The sequence below is a fragment of the Anser brachyrhynchus genome (assembly GCF_964034855.1).
Source record: "Anser brachyrhynchus genome assembly, chromosome: 7".
NCBI classification, from domain to species: domain Eukaryota; kingdom Metazoa; phylum Chordata; class Aves; order Anseriformes; family Anatidae; genus Anser; species Anser brachyrhynchus.
The window spans coordinates 41887345-41906387 of record NC_137701.1 but is presented as its reverse complement, the minus strand read 5'-3'; the positions used below and the strand labels follow the sequence as shown (position 1 = coordinate 41906387).

Genomic DNA, 19043 nt, shown 5'->3' with positions numbered 1-19043 from the left:
AGAGGATTTGATGGTCTGAAGTTACCCTAGTAAAAGTAGATCTTTTTCTAAAAAAAAAAATAAATAAATAAAAATTAATTCAGTGCAAGCCTGAGTAATGTTGATATTTGGTAAGACTAAAGCTTTTTGCACCACAGCTGAAAAAATAGTACTTGCTTCCAAAGTCACTGGAAGGCTTCAATTTTTTTGTCCAAAATATTCTAAGTTGCTAAAAATCCATTACTGATTGCAAAATAAAATCATAAAACTTTATAAATTCTTCAGTGGATAAGCCACTGCATTAAAAACAAATCCAAAACATTTCTAAGGCAAATAGCAGTCCCCTTGATGATTTCTTGCTTTTTAAAAACTGCTACTGTCAGTTGAGCAGTGACAGCTTCATTAAAATCTGTGCTGTTGAGTACTGGCATGGTTTTATCAGCATTTTAGAAAGCTGATACATTTGTCAGTGTACATTGACTAAGAAGCCAGTACTTCTACAACACTCATTGTATTTGTAGCCACTTGCTGTATGGAATATTGTGTTGTAGGATGGGAAGAGAGAGAAGTGCGACAAGGGAAAATTACGTACTGGTAATTGTGTTTGTCGTTACCGTTCTACTTTTCCCATCCTACCTTCTTCCAACCATCTCTTATAAAATCTTTGTCTTTTCTACACGTTTATGAATCTCTTCTAAGACAGTTGCATTTTTGGTCTGCATTATAAGTGACTGGTTAGGCCTGGCTATTTATACCTCCTGCGATTCAGCATGTTTGCCTGCTAGCTTCCTGATAGGTGGAACTATAATTTTTGCTGTGTGGAATCTTGTCTTATAGGGTTTTTATAGAAGAAGAAGGTCTACAACAACCATAATTACTGGTATGTAAGTTTCCTTTTTCTTTCATAAAAGGAAAAATGAGGGTTTGATGGAGTGATCTAGTAGTTTAGGTAGCTAATGTTTCTCAGAAGAGAAACTGTATCCAAAAATGGAAGAATCAAAGGACCGTACTGAAGTGAAATAATATATAAATTAAAAAAACAATAACAAACACACCACCAACAAAAACATAAAAATCTGAAATTAAAAAAAAAAATACTCTAACCATGCTGTTGCTATGCAAATGTAAGTAATTTCATACTTCCAACTTAGGAATTTTTCTTTCGCAGGGGTTGTGGGTGGTGGATGGGGCAGGTATTTTATGTGATCATACTCTTAAATGCATAAAACAGAAGATAAAGAAATTGAAATAGTTCTTCTAGTTGTCCTTTCTGACTTCTCAAAACCACTTTTATGTTGCATTTCCTTTAAATGGTTATGCAATACAGCAGTCCTGGGAGAAACAGATTCTCTGCAGGACTGAATAAGTTGAAGGGCTTTCTGCAGTCCGATTTTTTTTTCCTGTTGGTTAATGACAATAAACAGGTAATACAGTATCATTGTAGAACAGAAGAACTAATTTGAATCTAAAATGTATGGTTCACTTTCAATCACACAGGAAGAAAGATATGTTTATGCTACAAACAAGCTTCATAATTTCACTCCTTGTCATGTTTTCAAAGGCTTAGAATAATTCATGCCAAAAAAACTGGCAAAAGAGATGCTACAGGAGGTGGTGACATAGGAGAGGAACAGCAGTCTTTGGAAACACCAACACCAGGCCGCAAACGCAGACGAAAGGGTGGGGACAGTGATGATGATGATGATGACGACGATGATAGTGATGATCAGGCAGATGAGGATGAGGAAGATGAAGAGGACAAAGAAGATAAGAAAGGAAAGAAGGCAGAAGTTTGTGAGGATGAGGTGAGGGATTTTAAATATACTTAAACAGAATTAACTGGTAAATTAAAAATTGTTTCCTTTCTGTTTCTCTGCAACATGGTACTATTTCCCCAAAATCTTAAAATAAGAATGAAGGAAAAATAGTTTACATCCATTGTTTTTAAATTTTTTGAATAAGTTTATTTTCCAGAGTGTGTGTGTATGTATATATTGATAGCTTCCTGCTTGTTTTGACTTCATTTTAATTTTCCTGAAATTCTGCGAGATTGTACAAGATCCTGAGAGCTGTAGATTTTTTAGCAAACGTGCATAACTGAAGTTTCCATTAGTGGAAAATAAAGGTCTTTTTTTTAATTAACATAATAGTAAAGAATTGTAACCTTAAATTTAACATTATCTGTTATAAAACTTGCCTGTGATTTTACTGTGTGCTTCTTCCTAACTTTTCTAGGTTAATGAGTATTGGAGAAAGTGAATTTCATTCCCCAACTTATTTGATCACAAGATGATAAAATTTTTACTAGCCAATATCAGATGCAGGAAGGATCACTGAAACATTTTTAGTTTTTTGAGCTGAACTCTTTCTACTGCTGACAAAGTGAATTTTTGGTACAAGTGCCACAAGTCCACAAATTTCACTGTAGTATTGCGTGAAACCTGATAAAGGAGACAAGCAATACCAAATACTAACTTGTAGCACTGGGTGTTGCACTTTGCCAGAAAATGACATATTTTTGATATATTTGTGTACGGTTTTTAAAATTCACATTAAAGTTTTAAGAGTGCTGTGAATATGTCTGTTCAAAGAGTGCATGCGCGTAACGCTAATGTGGAAACTCAAATCTTTGGAAACACTCTTCGTTAGAAATCCAGCTAGTTTCTAGTGTAGGAACAGTCCTTTTTGCCACTATTGAGAATTTATTACAAGTATAACTAATTTGTATGAATCAAAGAGACCACCTGAGAGGTATAGCACAATGTTCTTACAAACTAATATTTTAGAATTTAAAATAGATAATATTTGCATATCTAATCTCACATTCTTCTCCTAATCTGTTTCTTTTAAATGCAATCTTACAGTTTGGTGCACTGCACATCTTACAAACAGAAGTCCTATAACACCTCTAAAAAAAAAGGTTTCCATTGCATTTGTGCTGTATGTGGTATTTCAGATGGCTTCACTCTGGTACTCTTTTACAAAGCCATGAAATAGAAGACCAGTGTCCTATGTTGCAAGTAATTTGGAGCTCCTAGGATTTTTTTTAAACTCACTGTTATCCCCAAAGACTTTCTGGAACTAAATTAAAATTCTTGTTATGTAAACGACTAATCTTTTAAACTGTGACAAGAAAGAGGGGGAAATAGGCTTATAGGCTAATAGGCTTAATCACAGGTGCATTCCTCTTCAAAAATTAAGACGATTAATACTGGAAATGTTACAGCAGATTTGCTATTTATGTGACTCTACAATTTCTTGTAGACATTTTAAATAAGATGCAAGTTTGCTCTCACCAAAGACTGACTGATAAGATTTTGACAGGTTACATTATTTCATGTATGAAAAACTCTTAAGTGAACTTGAATATCCAAAAAACTTCATAGGAAATAAGATTAAATTCTATAGTTTTAAGTGTTTATGCACAAACTGAATTATCTCTTCCAGTAAAAGAATGTTTTCAGCAAACGTTTGGCCACCAGCTTTCTCCTGCATATGCAGTAGTTAATGCTACTCAGAAAGACGGGTCTTTTTCCAGTTATGTTGTTTCTTGTCAAATATATCCAACATGTAAAATATTTGAACATTTTTACCCTTAGGATTTGCCTGTCACATTTGATGTCTCATTTTCTGTTACATCTTTTCTACTGTAATGTTGGTAAGATAGAGTTAGTATGATTTTATCATGAAATAGATTTGATGTGACAGTATATTTGGTGATTATAGGATGATGGAGACCAGACAGCAAGTGTTGAAGAACTAGAGAAGCAGATTGAAAAACTGACAAAGGTGAGAGATCATCTATCTTAGTTATAATTCAGATTTGATTGCTGGATATCAAGAGTTGGACTATAAGCCGTCACCTTCGTCACCCTCTGCCTTAATATAAATTGAACTCAGGATCAGCTTTCATTTAATAAAAATGTGAATGACGATGCTGTTTATGACACCCGAATTGTGAGTTTAATCCAAAGAATGATTGTCTGTTGCACTAGTGGATTTGACTCAAGAGAAGCTTAGAAAGCTGTTATTGATATCTGTGCACATCTCAAATCTTTGTTAGCCATACGTAACTTCTGATTTTAGAAAGTGATCGTAAAGCTTTGTGTACAACAAGCAATGATGTTTTTCATTATGCAAATGACTGCAGTTCTCATTTCTTCCTATAGTTAGCTAATTGCTACTGCTATGTTCCAGGCCAATAAAGAGAGCTATCTTTGCTTCAGATTTTTAAAGAAATAACGGAATAGAAAGAGAAACATAAATTCTGAAGAAAAAGTGTTGTAGATTGGGCTACTCATGGACCATGTATTTTATTAACAAGTTTATTCTTTCTATCAGAAAATATGATGTTTAAAGCATTGTCTGCTGGCTTCTCTCATGTGCCAATTTGCAAAAAAATTAGCAGTCCAGAATTACACCTGACTTCCAACAGTGTTAATTTAGTGGTGAAAAAAGTGAATAAATGAACTGAAATTCTTGTTGTCTTCCCTCGTAGAACTGTTTGTTTGAATATTCTTTAATGAACCAGTTAAAATATCTCATTAATTTCCCATCAGTGGCTGCAGTAGCACACCCTGGTTGGCTATGTTCAAGTGCTCTGTATTTGCTGTTATTGCTTAATTGATTGGATTTGAGTTGTTCTTGAGCAATGTTGTCATTGATCCTTCTGTTCTGTGAGTCTGTGTTTAAAAGTCAGGCTCTAGCGTTAAAAAAATGTGTTTTTAGAGGAAAGCTGATAAACGTAAGGTGAATCAGAATACGATTGCCTTTTTTAAAGGCCTCTCTCTAAGTAAAATAATGAAGGCAGCAACCGTGAGTGGAATATCACATAGCACGCAAAAAGATCTTCTCTAAAAGAGCCTACTTATGTGACTCTTGAACTTCTGTTCAGTCGGACAGTTAGAAGATGTTTTGTTGTAAAGGTTGTTGATGTTTTGTGTTGTGTGTTGTTTTTTTATCTATTCAATCATGATGATTTCCTTTTTTTAAAACAGCAACAAAGCCAGTATAGAAAGAAATTATTTGAAGCTTCACACTGTTTGCGTTCAATGATGTTTGGTCAAGATCGTTACAGGCGCCGGTATTGGATTCTCCCCCAGTGTGGTGGTGTTTTTGTAGAAGGCATGGAAAGTGGTGAAGGTAAGAAGCATTAAAGAATAATGTCATGTCAGGGCTTACCTTGCCAAGACATGCTGCCAGTGTCTGTAGGCAATACTTTTGTGTAGTGAGGTCTTTAGGCTTTACCTCCAACCAGAGGCTAAAGAAGTAACTGTCAGTAAACCTCTTGTACTCATTTGGCGCTTTCTGATACTACCTTTCTGGTTGTGAGACAGTTAATATTTCTTTCAAAATGAGTGTTAATCATTTGTCAATTAATAAAGTTTTCATATTTACATACTTCTTTTTTTTCTTCTTTTTTTCTTTCTGAATTGTTTTCTCCCAGGCACTAAGTGATAAGATGAGGGGAAATGGACTCAAGTTGTGCCAGGGGAGGTTTAGGTTGGATATTAGGAGAATTTTCTTTACTGAAGGGGTTGTGAAGCATTGGAATAGACTACCCAGGTTGTCATCACCATCACTGGAGGTCTTCAAGAAACGTGTAGATGTAGAACTTAGTAGCGTGGTTTAGTGGTGGACTTGTCAGTACCAGGGTAAAGTTGGGCTATATATAATCTTAGAGGTCTTTTCCAACTGAATGATTCCATGATTCTAGTTATTTCTCTGTGGCAGTGAACTCTGCATATGAAAGCTAGGACAACCACAGAATATATGGATATTCATTTCTTTCTGTCATTTTCAGTAGATATTTGTTTTGGGTACAAATACACAGAATATTCCATGTTTAAAGATTTGATATGTATCTGTGTGCTGGTTTGGTTTGGACAGAGTTAATTTTCTTCGTAGCAGCTCAGATGGTGGTACGTTTTGGATTTGTAATGAAAGTAGTGCTGATAACACCAATGTTTTAGTTCTTGCTAAGCACTGCTTACACAGTTAAGGCCTATTCTGTTTCTCAAGCTGCCTGCCAGTAAGTTGGGTGGTACACAACCAGGACAGCTGACCCCAAACCCGAACAGGCCAAAGGCATATTCTGTATCATATGATATAATGCTAAGCAATAAAATGGGGGGGGGGGGGGGGTAGTTGGTGTGGGGACTGCCTTTTTTTGTGGACTGGCTGGGCATCTGTCAGCTGGTGGTGAGCAATAGCATTATTTCCTTTGGTTGTTTAGTTGTTTGTTTGTTTGTTTGTTTTTCCTTATTAAACTGTTTTTGTCTTATCCCACAACTTTTCTAACTTTTGCCTTTCCAATTCTCCCCATACCACTGGGGGAAGCAAAGTGAGTGAATGTTTGTGTGGTACTTAACTGCACAGCAGGTGCCAAAGAGAACCTGCATGTGCTTTGGAATTTACTTCCTTGGGTAAAGTCAGAAATGTTTTCCTTTAAAGAAGGAAAAAAAAAAAAAAAAACAAACAAAAAAACCACCAAAGTCAATTTAGCATGCAGGGAGGTAAAAAATAAAATCATTGCTTATATAACAAAGTTGATAAAAATGGTCTAAATTATTTGGTCTGTTGTATTTTGTATGTGTTTTTGTACAATTTTAGGTCTAGAAGAAATTGCAAAAGAAAAAGAGAAGTTAAAAAAAGTAGAAAGCATTCATATCAAAGAAGAGGTATTTGAGACCTCTGAAGAAAAATTACACTGTTTAAATACAACTCACTGTGAGCAAAAGGAAGATATGAAAGAAAAGGACAACACCAATTTGTTTTTACAAAAGCCAGGATCATTTTCAAAACTGAGCAAACTCTTAGAGGTAGCAAAAATGCCACCTGAATCTGACGTTATTTCCCAAAAACCTACTGGCAGTGCAGCAAATGGATGCACGTTATCCTATCAGAGTTCCTCCCAAAACTCTCTGTGCAGTCTTCAGCCCAGTGTATCACAAAGTGGCAATGAGAAGTCCGATTCTAATAATCTTTTCAGTCCCATTCCAAGCGGGACAGGAAAGTTTTACAATTCTCCACTAATTCCAAGTGATCAGTTGTTAAAGACTCTTACTGAAAAGAGCAGACAGTGGTTCAGCCTTTTACCGAGAATACCCTGTGATGACATGTCAGTCACCCATATAGATACACCAGCTACTACAACTTCCCTTACTCCTCAGTCACATCCACCATCAAAGTCACCTTCACCTGTTCCATCACCTCTTCTGGGCTCAACAGCTGCACAGAGTCCAGCAGGATTAAGTCCTTTTGCATTGCCACCACTGCAGGTAAATAAACAATTATGTTTTAAGTAGTGTGAATTTGCTTTGTTTATTTTGCAGAATTTCTGCTGAGCTGAATTATTTCACAGAAGTGGTATTATGTCTTCATTTCTTCTCTTTTTGCTTGTTTCTAAATGTTAATAGGTCGTTCCATGTTACAGATGCTTTATAATAGAAGTTTTTTTACTGAAAAAAAAGATAAGATGACGTAAACCGATGTCTGATATTTTGTGTGTATATTTCAGAAATTTGATTTTGGTTTTAGGGATTGGCCATGGTATTAAATGAAAAACAGATTTCAGAAATTTGACCCTGCCCCCTTCAAAAGCTGCTCTTCCTGAAGCATTCACAGGATCCTAACAAGAATTATTACGTTACTGCTGTGTTTTTTTCCTAAACTACTCAAAGTACTGAGTAAAGGCCTCCTTTATGTTTTAATTACTGCTTGAAAATTAGCATCCTGATCATAAAGCAGGTTTCTGGATAATACTGAAAAATACCGGTTGTGATTGTGTTAAAAATATTTTCTGTGTAGCAGATGAAGAGTGGACTACCTATAATGGGACTTCAGTTTTGTGGATGGTCTACAGGAGTTCTCACTTCAAATGTTCCATTTTCATCTCCTTTACCTGCTATTGGATCAGGGTTGGGATTATCAGAAGGAAATGGTAACCCATTCTTGACGTCTAGTGTTCCTACAAGTAAAAGTGAATCACCAGCACTACAGACTGAAAAAATAGCTTCTGCTCCCTGTACAGCAGTGGAAGTAGCCAAGCCGGTAGATTACCCAAACCCAAAACCCATACCAGAAGGTAAGTATGAACAATTAAATGGAATCGTCTGAAGGATAATTTCTAGTGCTACTGTGCTGTTACAGTTTATTTTTTATAATTTCCCTACTGAATTTCTCAAATCTGATTATTATCACATTAAAAACACCTGTAAAGTATATAAATACTTATATATATACTTCTCTTGATTTAGAAATGCAGTATGGGTGGTGGAGGATTACCGATCCCGAGGAACTAAAATCTTTGCATAAAGTGCTGCATCTCAGGGGAATAAGAGAAAAGGCCTTACAAAAGCAAATACAGAAACACATGGATTATATCACTATGGCCTGCATAAAAAATAAGGATGGTATGTAATTGGTATTTATCTTACATATGGTGTTGGGGTCCCAGATAAGAAAACTTGCAGAAATCTCTCCAAGATGTGTTTAGATACAAAGGCAGAGTAGCAGCCAGAAAAAATGTAAAGGTCTCATTATAGTTGCCTTTTTACCAGCCTTGTTCTGGAAAGTTGCAGTGTTGGAGAAATCCCATTTAATATAAATTCCTCTAGTGGCCTAAGTACTGGTAATCACTTCAAGCTTTTTTTTTGTCTCTGTAAAAATATACCTCAGCCTTCCCTTACCCTTGTCTTTAAACTGCAAGCTTGACAATGCTGAATTTGGTTGTCATACTGGATATTTTAAGTCATGCACTTTTATAACAGTTCTTCAATATTTAATTGGACTGACAGGTAAATAAGTTTGAATTTACTCAGGGGAATTTATGTTAATAATTTAATAAAATATGATTCTCAAATGCAGTTGCAATTATTGATATCAATGAAAATGAAGATAACCAGGTAACTCGAGATGTTGTGGAAAACTGGTCAGTAGAAGAACAAGCAATGGAGATGGATCTGGCTATTCTTCAGCAGGTGGAAGATCTAGAGAGGAGAGTTCAATCAGCTAGTTTGCAAGTTAAGGTAAAACCAACTTTTAGTAAAATGTCTCTTTAAAATAACATTACTGAAGTGGTAAGGATTTAAAGTAGGTAGTAGCAATCCTTTTATTGTTGGTAAGTGCCTTCTTGTTCATCTGTAATTGCAAGTAAAATACGCTGCAGCAGTGTCATGGATATTTGCGTTTCAGACATTTCATTGCAGTTAAATCTTCAGCTGAAGAAGATGGGTCAGAGTCGCTGCCCCTGCAGAGTGTTCTTTGACAGTGTTCCTTTTATGATAACCTTTTCTGATTGCCAAGATTTCATTGCATTTAGATAATTTTAATTATAGCGGGTTTTGCCACTGTTCTGTCTGTTTTGGGGTTATTGTTGCTGTTATTGATTTCAGAAAAGCCTGCAAATACATCATAATACCTTGCCTGAGTATTGTAGAGTCATGGAGAATGCAATAAATGGGTTAGTGTAAAAGCGTTAAGAATTGACTGCCTGTCATTACAACTTGGAATTTTTCCAATGTCGATGATACCAGACTGAGTATGTTTGGTAGAAGTACAGGTGTGTTTTGGATGTAGTATGTTCTGTGAGTAGATGCTAGTTCTATGTGACCAATTGATAACTCTCTTCTGAGACTACTGAACAGATAGACCTATTGCGATGTTTTGACTAGTAGAACAGGATACTTCGAATGGAGATAAGAATGCAGACCATTGCAGGAAAGTACCTTCGGGAAGTCTGGTAATGCTTGTATGTTTTTGATTAATTATTTTAGTTCTCTGAAGATTTTGGAAAGTTTCTCTGCAGATGGATTACAAGTAACCAAGATATACTGGAAACAAGTCTTCAATTATTTAGTCTTAATCTGTAAAACAGTTCCTCTATTTACACAAAGTTAATAGCAACCAATAAATGCACAAACCTTTCTGTTAACATAGGGCTGGCTGTGTCCTGAACCTGCATCAGAAAGAGAAGACTTGGTATATCATGAACATAAGTCAATTACTAGATTGCACAAGAAGCACGATGGGGATTGTGCTGGAGGCGGAGAAGGCAGTACCAGCTCTCTAGAGCGGAAGAGTGACAACCCTCTAGATATAGCTGTAACCAGGCTTGCTGACTTGGAGCGGAACATTGAGCGAAGGTATCTGAAGAGCCCCTTAAGTACCACCATTCAGATCAAACTGGATAATGTGGGCACAGTTACTGTCCCTGCTCCTGCACCATCCATTAGTGGTGATGGTGACGGGTAGGTTTTTGAGATTAACTTGAAAAATTATTGTGCTTCTTTGCTAATTGGAGCCTATTTTCTATTGCCTGTTATCTATGTACTTTCTTGTATGTCTGTGATCCGTATGGATCATGCTATTCTGCATGGTGCTTTGTAAAGATATTTTTTGTTACGTTTGTTGATAATCTTGCAAAGTTATCTTACATTTAACTGGTTGTTATTAAGCTTTGAGGCACGTAGCCACAGTCTGTGCACTACATCAAATTTAGTTGCTTAAGCCTTATACTTATTGGCTGTGTATGTTTTGTCATTGCTTGGCTTTCAGTGTGATAATGATTGTTCCACGTTTAAACATAAGCAAACACAGATGTGACCAACTTAATTTCTCTATATTTCAATGCAGAGCTGAAGAGGATATTGCTCCAGGGCTAAGGGTGTGGAGAAGGGCATTGTCAGAAGCGCGCAGTGCTGCACAAGTAGCTCTGTGCATTCAGCAGTTACAGAAATCGATAGCATGGGAAAAATCTATTATGAAAGTCGTAAGTGTTTTTCATTTAAAAAAAAATACTGTAACTGAACTAATTTTGCTGTATCATGGTTTCCCATCTTAGGTATTTCAAGATACCATGATTAATAATGTATTTCTTATTACAGTCTGTAAAACTTAGTACACTTAAACTGTACATTGTGCACAGGTGAATATAAATATACCAGAAAGGATTTTCTCCTTCTTTCCAAACTAATAACATTAAATTCTTAAGATGAAAAGCTTTTGTAATAGTTTGTTACATGTAAGATAGTAATTGTTCCTTGTAATTAACATTTAGGTAAAAAGAGTTGTTTGTGGCTTCATCTCATGGAAGATAATCTATCCGATGAAAGATTTCCAATCTCATCCATGGCATAAACTTTATGGTGGTTCACAGTCACATATCCCAATTAAGGACTTCCTTTTTCAGGAAGTTGAGATGCTCCAAATGTGTGGCTGCTTTGCATGTACACTTTAACAACTGGACATACAAATTGGGCAAGTGTCTGAGCAAACAGCCTGAGATACCTGTTTCCTTGTACGCATGCCCATTTAACAAGTAGATCCGTGTTAAATCGCATATACAGAGAAGGCATGCAAAATGCATGTATCAAAATTTGCATGGACCTTTGAACCTCAAATTTCTGAAAGCAAAAATGTAATATTACTACAGCAAAGGTGATAGGAAGAATTTTCATAATTAAAATCAATTGCTGTTGAAATGGTATTATGTAAAGATATTTCTCCAGTTATTGCACTATTGTTGAATCTGAGCTTCATTTGCTATATAAACCCTATCCCTGGAAGTGTTTAAGGCCAGGTTGGATGGGGCTTTGAGCAACCTGGTATAGAGGAATGTGTCTGTGTCTAGGAGGGTTGGAATTAGATGATCTTTAAGGTTGGAATTAAGATGGACTTAAGAACCATTCTGTGGTTCTATGATAAAGAACCAGCTTTGTGATATAATTAAGTATGGCCAGTGCTACACAGTGGGTTCTGGCAAAAGTGATTCTTTCATTATTGGTCTTTGCCCTAATTTTTTAAATTTCTGCAAGTTCTATATATTTTTAACTTCTGCAAGTTCTATATTGATGTGAATTACATCTGGACAATTAAAGGATGATTTAAGTAAAAATTATCGTGTAGGGGTGTCTCTTTAATTTTATGTATTTTCAGCTTTAAGGCTGTATCTTTAGAACAAAGTTTATCAATTTAAGAGCAGGTGAAAGGCAGTTGAATGTTTCAAGGTGTAGTAATTTATTAACCAGAAAAAATGTACAATATCATTCTCAATTTGATTGAAATGTTCTAGGCAATGAATTGCATAGTAAATGTAAATACTTGGTGAAAACATGGAGATCTTTAAGTTCCTGAAAAAGAAGTCCAGGTATAGAAGAGTGTCAAAACCACACGATGCTTGTAAGGAAAATGATGACACGTTAGATATTTTTAGTTATTAATGTGAATTTCAGAGAGTGTTCAGATCACAATGGGTTTGCATTACTGAGTTTGCTAATGGTGTCTTTGGATAAGATCCTTACCAATTATTAACTGAAAATACTTCTTAAATGTAAAATATAAATTAATGCAATGCATTGAGTAACTTACGTGTGCAGCATGGGCATAAATGAAGAGACTGGGAAAGTATGTGTGGACCAAGTAATTTTGATAGGTATAAGACACCTTTACTTCCCATCAACATAAGTTGAATATAAAAAGTATTCAGAGTTTTTTATACTGGAGGACACCAAACTTACAATGAATTTTCAAATGTGTTTCCATGTAGCTTTTAGATTAGTTCCTCACACACTATATATATTCCTTTACAAATGTGATTATTACCAGACTCTGTGGTAAAATGAAAATAATTTTCGGAGTGAATTTGTGTGTTAGAAGGGGAAGTGCAATTTAGGTACCATTCCTGCATTTCAAAATTTAAAAATTAAACTGAAGCAATTTTCTGTGTGTTGTAGTACTGCCAAATATGTCGAAAGGGAGATAATGAGGAGCTGCTGCTGCTTTGTGATGGTTGTGATAAAGGCTGTCATACTTACTGCCACAGACCCAAGATCACTACAATACCAGATGGTGACTGGTTTTGTCCTGCATGCATAGCAAAGGTAACACTAACCATAAAGGTGAAGTGACATATAGCACCCTTTTTATAGATGCTAGAGTTTGTATGTCTACCAGTGCTTTTTTCAACAAAAATAATTATCTATATGTTTTGTATTGGGCTGCAACTAATATGAGACATAGTTTTATTTAACTAGGATTTCAATGGCAACAAAAGTTGCTACAGTTTGTCTTAGATTTTAGATTTTGATGCAAGTACATACAGAATTTTCTTGCCGATTCAATGCCAGCTTTTTTTCTTTTGTAATACTTTTCGGCATTTGTCTTTAGAGCTTCATTGTGAAGAGCTGACAGACCAACGTCTTTGTATTTGAAAAGACCAACCATAGAAAAAACACCTAGTAAATCAGCCTTTTTTACAGCAAAGAATAGTTTTACTTTTTTGATACACCATAGTGCATTTAAGAGAGAGGCTGTGTATGTTTCATGTGTGTGTTCTTTTCCTCCAATAAAAACAGTCTAAATAGAACTTTAAGATAGTTGTATCAGAATGACTGAATTAGCAGGTAGTATTGTTAAATATCCAGAGTCTTTCCCATCTGTACCTAGTCCTGAAATTAAATGCAGTTTTTGCTAAATTCATTCATTCTTATGTTTCTGCCATGACCTGTGAATACTGTAACTGAAGAAAGAGCTTTTCACTATCGTATTCAATTTTCTGTGTTCTCCAATTATTGTCAATGTGGCCCTTTTTTTATGCATCTTTCACTAAGTAATAAGGAAGACAGATTGTTTTTGAAATAATTTTGTGCAACCCAAATAATGAAAACAGCTCATGGTTGATTGTATTGAGCTAAACTCATTCTGTAGCTTTTTCCTGTAGTTATCATGGGATCATATTGCAATTTATCTTGTTATAAGGATATACATTATCCTATCATGCTATGGGATGGAACACATGGGATTTTTTTCCTTAAAATAATTACCATTTTTAGTATGACAAAGTAACTTTTTTCTCATTTTTTTTTTCTGTCACAAATTTGGATGAAAGTTGGAGATTTAAAGGTATAAGATATCTAAAGTGAATCTTCAGGAGAACTTAAAAGTATATCGAATATTGATTCAAGATTCTGCAAAACATTGAAACAGTTTTGCATAAGATTAGATATAAAGTTTGCTGTTCTAATTGAATTCATTTTAGATTTTTTTCTTGTCTAAAATGAGGTGGCCATTAACCACCTTCCATTCCCACCTATTAGGAGTTAATAGAGAATATTTCCAAGTCAGGCTTTTAGATATTCACAATTGATTTGTTCTCATTGCTTTACATTGCATTTTTATCCAAATGGCTGAAAATAAGAATTCCTTTTCAATTTCTGTATAAACAGACATGCTTGACTGTTTTTCTGTCCTTGGACCAAGAACATAGACATGATACAGAATGGCATTAATTGAGTGCTGTTATTTATAAAACTTTCTAGTGTTCTCTATTGAGGAAAAGTAATTCTACGCACAACATACATTTTCCACGTTACAGATCAGATGACAAATTAATTACAAACTGACCACATTTTTTGCCTTGCCAGTTACAATCAATGCCAAAAATATACCCTTTCTTAGTTTCACCTCATGGTCTGTAAATATTTTTATATTTGATTAAATAATAATCCTTATTTCAACTTGTTTGTACCATTCTTTTATTTTCATACTCCTTTTAGGTTCTCCTGTAGTTATCTTACAGTCAAGCTAATTACATTTTTCCTATCTATCTTCTAATCTTTAAATCAATTGATCCCTCCACTCCACTGACTTTTTTCAAAGCTCTTTTTGCATATCCTAAAAATAATGTCGTTACTTGAAAATGAATGTAGAATCTCAGCTATGGTTATATCAGTCTTTTAAGAATAGACAAATACTTTTCCTAAAACTTGGTCAGCCTGGTTTGTTTGTTAGGAGGAATTGTCTTACCATCCTGAAAGTCAGGTGCTTTTATACTGTCACAATTTGGGTACAAAGGTTACTGTAATTTCTTGGCTATTGCTTATTCCTGTTTTTTTCTATTATAGGCAAGTGGTCAAACTCTAAAAATAAAAAAACTTCAAATGAAAGGGAAAAAAAGTAATGAGCAAAAGAAAGGCAGGAAATTATCTTTAGCAGGAGATACAGAGGATGAAGACTCTGCAACTACAAGCATCTCCTTAAAAAGAGGAAAAACAGATCCTAAAAAAAGGAAAATGGATGAAAATGTTTCTGTAAGCCAACTAAAGCAAGAAAATTTCACTGCTATTAAGAAACCTAAAAGAGATGATTCCAAGGACCTGGCTGTATGCAGGTATGATCTGCTTATTTATAAAGTTACAGATTCTAAAGTATGGTACGTGTTGTTGAAGCCAGTAACGCCTTGTTACGCTTACCTGTGTTTTGGGGAACAAAAACCCTATTCTGTCATGCATCTCCACCCATGTTGTGATGATTTGACTGCAGATGTAAAGGATTTTGCTTGCTTGCTGGAGTAAATGCTGTGTTTGGCAATGAAGCCCAAGAGGAAAGTACTTAATGGTAGAGTGTGGTCTATGAAATTTATTCCTCCTTGCCCTTCCAAGAATGGGAAGAACCCTGAGAGCTGTGGTACTGACAGCTTTCTTAATTGTTTTGAAGGTGATTATCCACCATGTCTGAAAAGCATTGTTGCATTTTACAGAGGATGAGATAGTAATAGAAAAGCATCTTTTTTTAGTGTTTCTGGTCAGTATAAAGTGATGTAGTTTAGCCTCTCCATGGTTTTGGAAAGCTAGTATTAGTATCTGTTTAATTAAGTTGCAAATCATTTATTGAGGTTCAAACTATTAACATTGCACAGATAATTCCTCTTGCATCAGTTTGTTGGAGAGAACTAACTGCTACCCTGAATTGTCAGTTATCTGCCTGACTGTTTTGTGCCTTGCAGAGGGCATAGAATACAAGTGTTTTCCTTTTGTAGAATGAACCTATTCACAGTATATGATGAATTTATGGAACAGTGAACAACCTTTGTGAATATGTGAACAGTTTAAAAATATTGATTTAAATCCTTATTTTATTCAGCATGATTCTCTCAGAATTGGAAACTCATGAAGATGCCTGGCCTTTCTTACTTCCTGTAAACTTGAAACTTGTTCCTGGTTATAAGAAAGTTATTAAAAAACCTATGGACTTTTCTACCATTAGAGACAAGCTAACTAGTGGGCAGTAAGTAAAAGTATTTTAAATTTTACTTTACATTTTAAGAAAATGTTTAAATATTCAGCAAAACTTTAAAAAGGCTATGCCAACTTGAAATACGGTACATTAAAAAAAAAAATCAAGTCAACTATTTTTATGTGCCTTCTCTGGCACCTCTCTACTTTCAAAAATTCATAACTGTTAAGGTCTGTCTTTGCCGTATCTAAGCTGAAATAACATGTCAGGTGGGAGGACCTGTGGAACTGACTTCACAAGAAAAAGAATAGAATTGCCACGTTAAATGCACAAAATCAGTCAACAGGAATAACTTTTCTAATTGTGTGGGCTTTAAGCTAATGGAGTCCGTTTAAATAATGTTGTAGTGTGTTGGAGTGAATTGGTACCACTGGTGTGGGGTAACATTCCAGACATTCCAGTAATGGCAGTTGATCATTTTCTAGTCCTAGAATTAGACTGCACAACTTCTTACAAAGATGATGATACTACCTTTACACTTCTAATATTCCTATTCTCCTTCCTTCCTTATTACATCCCGGTGCTCTTATGACTCCCCAACACCAAAGAAAACTTTGTCATCCATAAAGAAAACGATGAACCCTTTTCAGCATCTGTCAGCACCACGCAAAGCAAGTTTCCTAGGATGACACAAAGGGCTTTTTAACCTCTTGAGATTTTTCCTCCCTTATGCCTGAGAGCGTAATATATTCCACATGCCTATTGGTAGACTTGAGACTTCTACTGTATTTCTTTTTTAACAATTGCTCTGAATACTGGAATGCTATTTGGACTGTGTGTGTTCAGGATAAGAAAAAAAAAAAAAGACAATGTTACAGGATTAATCCAGGCAGCCCAATCATCCAATATACCTGAATGTTCCTCTTTTAGGTAAATGCAGCTGTACTCAACACTTCCTTTGAAAGGGCTTAAACCCAAGAAAAAGATGATTAAGTGGAAAATACCCATAGTATTTTAACTAGAAAACTGTTAAAGGGAAAATGGAAGCTAATTAAAAAAAAAAAAGTTTGTTTTCCAATATAGACTTGAAATTCTACCTTACAATTTTTTTTAGTACAGTAACAAAAACAACAGTGAAAGAGAATTTGCTTACAATGGTGTTCAGTTTCCTGAAAATATTTAAATTTGAATTTAAAAAGTTAAAGGTATAATTTATTCATTTAGCATTCTGTGACTGATTATAAATTCACTGATGATAAGAGTTCTTTTTCATGTAGTTGAAGTATTTTTCTCCTTTGGCTGTCACTGTTCCAAAAATCATTTACCTTTTTCTTCTTTCAGGTACCCTAATCTTGAGGCATTTTCGCTAGATGTCAGGCTTGTTTTTGACAACTGTGAAACCTTTAATGAAGACGATTCTGACATAGGCAGGGCTGGCCACAACATGAGGAAATATTTTGAAAAAAAATGGACAGAGATTTTCAAATTGAGCTGAAGTTACCAGAACTAATTTTTCTCCTTTAAATGAGGACTGATAAGACCAGCAATGTGAACTGTAGTTACATGAAAGTGCAAGGCACGTGCATAACTAATGACTGTTCTCTTTCCTTAAAAATGTCACAGAAGAGTGATACTAGTTCTGAAGGCTTCACTCCTACAGCAACCATGGCCCCTTGGTTATTGGTTTGTATGTTTTAACAAACTAATTTAGGTAGAACAGGGAAGCACACCCAAAGAATTTCAAAGAAAGGGGTGTTATAGTGCAATAGCAATTAAAAATATATCAAAACGCACTGAATATTCAACCACCAGAGCTCTACTTGGGGAAATGGTTCTTTTTCCCTTTCAATAAATATCTATTTTTCATTTTTTTACTTTGTAGTTTATTTTTTAGTGAATGTATTTAATTTTATGAATTATTTATGATTATACAACATCCAGAATCTTCGTTTTCTGTGAAAAGGAAGAATTAGAAAATTGCTTTAAATCTTGAAAATACAACAAGGAATGTTTTAAAATATAAAACAAAGCCAAGTGAAACTGTTTACACTGATGTGCTGTAAAAGCACTAAAAATTAAACTTTACTGTAGAGTTACAAGTACATTTATATATATGTTGCTGCATCACTTGTGTAGTTAAATTGTATTTCAAGACAGTGAAGAAAAAATTGAGACATGTATATACTGTTCATTATTGTTTATATTAAGTCTTGTTTTAAATATGTATGATGTGTACATATTGTTTGCAGACATTATTGTTTATGCCTTAGGAGGACAGTAGCATTTTATTTTAGTCTTAAGATAATTACAGCTATATGGCTTGTACAGTAATTATCCTCTACCAACACTGTGGAGTCTCCTTAATCTTGGTAGTGCCTGCCTTCAAAACAGGGTGTAGGGGATATTAGTTTTCCATTTTTCTATTTTGTTACATAATTTCAAGCCACCACAGCCTCAATTTCAAGTATAATCATTTGTATTCGTGTGGAATAAAATTGTGACGATTTCCTACGCACACAGTATTTTTTCATAGAAACAATCCCCTCCATTTGCCTTGCCCCATAAATAACAAAAAAGACATTCGTAACCACTGTGTTTTATCTACTGTGTGTTGTGGTGGCCTGTTGGGGCAGATAGAATTTTTTTTTTTTTTGTACTAATGTAAGAGTACTTGAAGTTTTATTTAAAAGAAATGTTGTGGAAAGGTAGCATTCCTTTTCTTTTCTTTTTTTCATTTTTTTCCCTTTTTTTAGGAGTGTTATTTTACACTAGTATGTGTGGCACGGATACAATAAACGACTGTTTTGCAAACCAGATTTTCTTGGCGATTTTAATATTTCAAATCCTGCGTATACAGGAATGTTTTTAATAATATCTTGGGAGTCTTGCATTTAACATTGTTTGTTTGATGCATCTAATTCTCCTGGCCTTTTAATGGTAACTTGAAGCAATTGCCAGGCAGAGTAGCGGTTCTACCACCTACTTGAATGAGCATAGATGACGCGGCCTTTAGGTGTAACCAGTTGGCTGCCTAGTGTTTGACCTCTTTC

The 19043-nt window shown here is 34.9% G+C and overlaps 1 protein-coding gene across 20 annotated transcripts in view; it reads left to right on the top strand.

Moving 5' to 3' along the window:
• Window positions 1-18807, top strand: part of BAZ2B (bromodomain adjacent to zinc finger domain 2B) — a 142153-nt gene extending 123346 nt beyond the window's left edge. For 15 of the 20 annotated variants that reach the window (XM_080599995.1, XM_080599999.1, XM_080599997.1 and 12 more), the window contains 13 exons: window positions 1541-1784; window positions 3706-3768; window positions 4977-5121; window positions 6592-7259; window positions 7789-8065; window positions 8238-8393; window positions 8848-9008; window positions 9919-10229; window positions 10615-10750; window positions 12714-12860; window positions 14883-15148; window positions 15901-16044; window positions 17335-18807. In XM_080599995.1, the coding sequence (XP_080456121.1) occupies window positions 1541-1784; window positions 3706-3768; window positions 4977-5121; window positions 6592-7259; window positions 7789-8065; window positions 8238-8393; window positions 8848-9008; window positions 9919-10229; window positions 10615-10750; window positions 12714-12860; window positions 14883-15148; window positions 15901-16044; window positions 17335-17488 (2872 nt within the window). In that variant the 3' untranslated portion in view covers window positions 17489-18807. The remainder of the gene's footprint in view (window positions 1-1540; window positions 1785-3705; window positions 3769-4976; window positions 5122-6591; window positions 7260-7788; window positions 8066-8237; window positions 8394-8847; window positions 9009-9918; window positions 10230-10614; window positions 10751-12713; window positions 12861-14882; window positions 15149-15900; window positions 16045-17334) is intronic. The other 5 variants (XM_080599994.1, XM_080599991.1, XM_080599988.1 and 2 more) reach the window with 3 other exon arrangements.
• The last annotated feature ends 236 nt before the right edge of the window (window positions 18808-19043 follow it).